This window comes from Mus pahari, chromosome 10, assembly GCF_900095145.1.
Source record: "Mus pahari chromosome 10, PAHARI_EIJ_v1.1, whole genome shotgun sequence".
NCBI classification, from domain to species: domain Eukaryota; kingdom Metazoa; phylum Chordata; class Mammalia; order Rodentia; family Muridae; genus Mus; species Mus pahari.
The window spans coordinates 13,678,870-13,684,740 of NC_034599.1; the positions used below are offsets into that span (position 1 = coordinate 13,678,870).

At 40.1% G+C, this 5,871-nt stretch overlaps 1 protein-coding gene across 1 annotated transcript in view; it reads right to left on the reverse strand.

The window, feature by feature from the left end:
* Positions 1–4,294, reverse strand: part of Naalad2 (N-acetylated alpha-linked acidic dipeptidase 2) — an 86,964-nt gene extending 82,670 nt beyond the window's left edge. The window contains exons 1-3 of the mRNA XM_021206700.2: positions 4,266–4,294; positions 2,765–2,885; positions 453–583 (exon numbers count right to left, since the gene is read on the reverse strand). Coding sequence (XP_021062359.1) covers positions 453–583; positions 2,765–2,829 — 196 coding nt within the window. The 5' untranslated portion in view covers positions 2,830–2,885; positions 4,266–4,294. The remainder of the gene's footprint in view (positions 1–452; positions 584–2,764; positions 2,886–4,265) is intronic.
* Positions 4,295–5,871: the final 1,577 nt, after the last annotated feature.

Sequence of the window (5,871 nt, forward strand, 5' to 3'; positions counted from 1 at the left end):
GGGGGGGGGGGAACAAAACAAAACAACAACAACAAACATACTAATTGCAGAAAACTTTTAAAATTCCTCATACACAGTATAATAGGTTTACTTAAGAACGGTTCTTTCTCTTGTGCTATGAATACGCAAAGCACCACATTTCCAGCTCTCCCTTAGGATCTAGTTCAGAAACAGGCCCTGACACAGAAGGAGCACTCCAAAAACATTCATTAAAACAACGGTTTCAATCCATAATTACTTGGAAATTGTTATATTTTTTCCAACCCCATAGATAATGACATCTCGAGTAATCTCAGCAGGCCACAGCAGTAATCTACACTCAAAAGATCCTTAATAAAGTTGAATTCCCACCGAACTTCATTGTATTCGCTCTCTACTCGGAACACATCCCAACCCTCCACCCTGGGCTTCTCCCTGCGATGAGGTCTCATCGTCCCTGCTTTCACACTTACCCACAGTAAAGCCCGCGATGAAGGAGGCCAGCACCACAGTAATGCACATCCCCAGGCCAATGAGACGCCTAGGCCTTGCCATGCCTTTTTGGGTCAGGGAGTGCCTCTGACTGCAACTGCAGGCCTGGGGGCTGCAAATGGATAGCTAAGATGAGAAGAGGAATTTTGCAACAATCCAGAGACAAGGGAAACTCTAGAGAGGCGTTGGAAGCCCCAGGGGAGCAGGCGCTTCCTGTTGAGTCTGCCTTTAGTGGAAGGCAGGGCAGCAGGCGGAGCTGCTACCAAGAGCTCTGATTATTTCCTGAAGAGAAACCAGGGCCTTTTGTCAACTGCATCTCAAGAATGGTGTTTTCACTGCAAAGCTCACAGAAGAGTGCCTTACTCAGCTTCCACATTCTCTGTTGCAATAGATACCTGCTCACATTAGGGGATAGTGTGTTCTCGATTGCTTCAGTAACAACCTGTTGCCTCAAGTTATATTAACATCAAACTCCAGTGATTAAGAATTTATCCCAGGCCTCATCCCATCCCCACACCACCCCAATCCTACTCCCATCCCTACCCCAACTCCCATGCATTGGACAAAACTCCACATTTCTGTGCTTCTATAGCAGATTTTTAAGAAACAAACCTCAATGGAATATTACAGCTGCTAATGAACAAAATTCATCTTTCCAAGGGCCTTGCATTATTTACTGCAGTAAATTCAAAACCTCACTCCTAACCTTGTCCCTGTCTCTCTGTTAAAGTTGAAAAGCATTTCCCTTTAAAGGGGTTTAGAATGTTCTCAAAATAGTAGGTCTTGCAAATAGAATTTCTGTATCTCTCTCACTCAAAAGAAACATTCTAACAAATTATAACTGACTTTTCAGCCCAGGCCAGAAATGATTTTGCAACCAAAACTAAATTCCTGAGTGGTCATTGAAAGCAATGACATCTCTAGGCTATGTCCTGCCCTTCTCTGTATCCTGAGCAGTACCTAATGACCTTGGAAAAGGCACCTTGCTTCCAGTAAGTTTCTGGAAGCTCCTAATGTATTTTTCTTGTTTGTCACTGTTGATGGCTCTGCAAAATAGCTCTTCTTTGGAAACTTTGGCAAACCAGCAAGGACAACCTAGAACTCTCAAGGAATGAGACACCACACACAGTTTATATGATTTTGGGAACTGAACCCAAGTCTTTTTCCATGTTAGATGTGCCTTGTACCAATTTCACCACATCCCAAGGCTTGACAAATTATTTTTAAATGTTTATAAACTTTAAAGCCCCTGGTAACATCAGCTCCTATAATACTGGCTCTTTGGACAATCCTAAACCAATACCTCTGATATCCTTATTTGCAAATGAACACTGTTAAAAATATATTCTTATATCAAAATTAACCCTCCTACAGGTAGGTGAATATATAGAAAATTAAAATAAAATTATTTCAAAGATGCAACAGATTGCCATGTAGATATGCTCCTCATACATATCTTAAGAAATACTACCACAGAGCAGACAAAATAATTTTTCAACATACGAATTTTTATCATTTGTAAAGCATGAATAGTAAATAATTTTTCATATTGGAATTGGTGATTTTATCTGTTACATAAATAAAAAAAAATAAGGTTTAGAGGAGGAGGGGCATTGTTGTTCTGTTTGTTTTTGTTTTTGTTTTTGTTTGTTTTGTTTTTGTTTTTGATTTTTTTTTTTTTTTTTTGAGACAAGGTTTCTCTGTCCTAGAACTTATAGACCAGGTAGTCCTTGAACTCAACATTTGCCTGCCTTTGCCTCTTACATGCTGGGAACAAAAGCATGCACTTCTATGCCCAGATAAATATATGGTTCTAAATAACTATTATGCAACAGGTGGGATAGGAATTACCCCCATTCACAAATAGTATCAAATGTTTTTTGTATCCCACATAAACATTTCAAGAATTGATTAAATAATTTGTTAGTTTCCACTGTTGGCTTTAGCTAAAAGTACACAAAAATACTGTAAGAGAGGAAAGGTAGAAACTAATGATTAAAGTAACTTAATTACTTTCAAATGTTAATGCTTCCCATCCTGTCTCAATTTTGACAGACAGGAGAAATTGATACATCATTTATTAGTTTGTCAATTTGATTGATCTTCCAAAGTTAAAATTGGAATATTTTAGAATAATTTAGTCAGCATTTATTTTAAAGAGTTATAGAATGACACACATTGTACAAATTCTTAAGGATGGGATACCTACCATTACCAGACCAATGGTGGACTGATAAAGTTGGCATTGAAGAAATGATTTCATATAACAAGTTCTAAAGAAAAACAGTATTACCTGCAATACGAACGTTGCCGATGCCCTATCAGACGGCATCTGCAGTCTGAGTCCTGAAAATCCATTGTAAAAAGTGTGATTGGCTGGTTCCAGAGTCTTCAGCCTTTTATTACTATGGAATCTGTAAGCATTCAGAATTTCAGCTTCATTAAGTGTATCACAGAAGGCTGCTGTCAAGTAACTCTTGCTAACTGTGGGCATCTTGGCAGATATTATTGCTCTTTGCTAACCTTTAACAGGCTTTTTCCTTCAGATGCTTCAATACCACTTGGGAGGGAGAAGAAAGCAATCATGGGGTGAAGGGTGAGGGTAAAGGAAGAGAAGAGGAGTTGAGTGGGAGAGGGGACAGGGAGGGGAAATGGGGAACATGATCAGGTATTGGAGGGGTGCTGGGGGGGGCAGGACTGAAGCCCTGAGGGCCAACAGAAAGAATGGAAACAGGCAACCTCAAGAGGTAGGAGGTGGGGAACCCTCTAGAATGTACCAGAAACCTGGGAGGTGAGAGTCTCTCGGGACTCCAAGGGCTGAAGCGCTTTGGATCAAGTGCTCTATAGTGGGGAGGGGGAACTTATAGAATATAGGGACGGGACATCAAGTGGAAGGATGGTGTTGTCATCCTACAGTGGAAAGCTCTGACACAGAATTGTTCCTGTCTAAAGGAACTGCAGGAAAAAAAAAAAAATGGAGAAAAGCTTGAAAGAAAAGAGGTCCAGTGACAGGCCCAAATCGGGATCCAGCTCAAGGGGGGAGGTCCCCGGGGTCTGACACTGTTACTGATGCTGTGGTGTGCTTACAGACAGGAGTCTAGCACAGCTGTCCTCTGAGAGGCCTAACAAGCAGCTGAAAGAGTCAGATGCAGATACAAAGGACAGAAGATGGGGACCACTATGGCTTAATTTAATACCAAGACTCAAGGGGTTGAGAGGAGATTTACCATAAAAACTTGGAAGACATCCTGGGCTAGGGAATGAATTCCAAGCTAGTCTGAAATACATAGATGCTATTTTTAAACCAAGGCCAAAACCAAAGTGAAATGTGTATGAATGAAGCTGTGTGTGTGTGTGTGTGTGTGTGTGTGTGTGTGTGTGTGTGTGTGTGTGTGTTAGCTTCTATAAGGCAAACAACACTGTCGATAGGACAAAATGGCAACCAAGAGATTGGGAAAAGATCTTTACTAACCCTACATCAGAGAGAGGGCTAATATCCAATATATACAAAGAACTCAAGAAGTTAGACTCCAGAGAATGAAATAACCTTATTAAAAAATGGGATACAGCCACAATGTCTGGAACTGATCCTATGCCACAGCCCTATACCCAAATACTGCCAGGGGAGATCTGGTCTCCCAGGAGTGCTGGCACAAATGTGAGCAGAGGAGTGACAAGCCACAGTCAGACACAGCAAAACCAGCTATCAACAGATGTCTTAGTCTGGGTTTCTATTCCTGCACAACATCATGATCAAGAAGCAAGTTGGGGAGGAAAGGGTTTATTCGGCTTACATTTCCACACTGCTGTTGATCACCAAAGGATGCAGGACTTTCTGAACTCAAGCAGGTCAGAAAGCAGGAACTGATGCAGAAGCCATGGAGGAATGTTCTTTACTGGCTTGCTTCCACTGACTTGCTCAGCCTGCTCTCTTATAGAACCCAAGACTACCAGCCCAGAGATGGCACCACCCACAAGAGGACCTCCCCCCTTATCACTAATTGAGAAAATGTCTTACAGCTGGATCTCGTGGAGGCATTTTCCCCAATTGAAGCTCTTGTCCCTGTGATAACTCAAGCTGTGTCAAGTTGACACAAAACTAGCCAGTACACCAGAGATACCCATATATCGAGAAACAAAAGCAAGAACATAAACAACAGAAACCAAGGATATTTGGCATCATCAGAACCCAGTGCTACCACCACAGTGAGCTCTAGATACCTCAACACACAAGAAATGCAAGACTCTTAGCTAAAATCACATCTCATGATGATGATGACAGAGGACTTTAAGAAGGACATAAATAACTCTCTTAAAGAAATACAGGAGAACACAGTTAAAGAGGTAGAATCCCATATAGAGGAAACACAAAAATCCCTTAAAGAATTACAGGAAACACAATCAAACAGGTGAAGGAATTGAACAAAACCATCCAGGATCTAAAATTGGAGATAAAAACAATAAAGAAATCACAAAGGGAAACAACCCTGGACATAGAAAACCTAAGAAAGTGATCAAGAGTCATAGATGCAAGCATCATCAACAGCATACAAGAGATAGAAGAGAGAATCTCAGGGGCAGAAGATACCATAGAAAACACTGACACAACAGTCAAAGAAAATATAAAATGCAAAAAGGTGCTAACCCAAAACATCCAGGAATTCCAAGACATAAGGAGAAGACCAAACCTGAGGATAATAGGTATAGAAGAGAGTAAAGACTCCCAAGTTAAAGGACCAGTAAATATCTTTAACAAAATTATAGAAAATAACTTCCCTAACCTGAAGAAAGAGATGCCCATGAACATTCAAGAGGCCTACAAAACTCTAAATAGACTGGACCAGAAAATAAATTTCTCCCATCACATAAGAGTCAAAACATCAAATGCAAAAAATCAAAGAAAGAATATTAAAAAAGTAAGGGAAAAGGTCAAATAACATATAAAGGCAGACCTATCAGAATTATACCAGACTTCTCACCAGAGACTATGAAAGCTAGAAGATCCTGGGCAGATCTTATACAGGTCCTAAGAGAACACAAATGCCAGCCTAGGCTACTATACCAGCAAAACTCTCAATTACCATTGATGGAGGAACCAAGATATTCCATGATGACAAAACCAAATTTACACAATATCTTTCCACAAATAGAGCCATACACAGGATAATAAATGGAAAATGTCAACACAAAGAGGGAAACTACACACTAGAAAAAGCAAGAAAGTAATTTTCTTTTAACAAACACAAAAAATAGCCATACAAAAATAAAAATAACATAAAAAATAGCAGGAAGCAACTATCACTGTTCCTTATTATCTCTTAACATCAATTGACTCAATTTGCCAATAAAAGACATAGACTAACAGACTGGATATGTAAACAGGACCCAGCATTTTTTCTG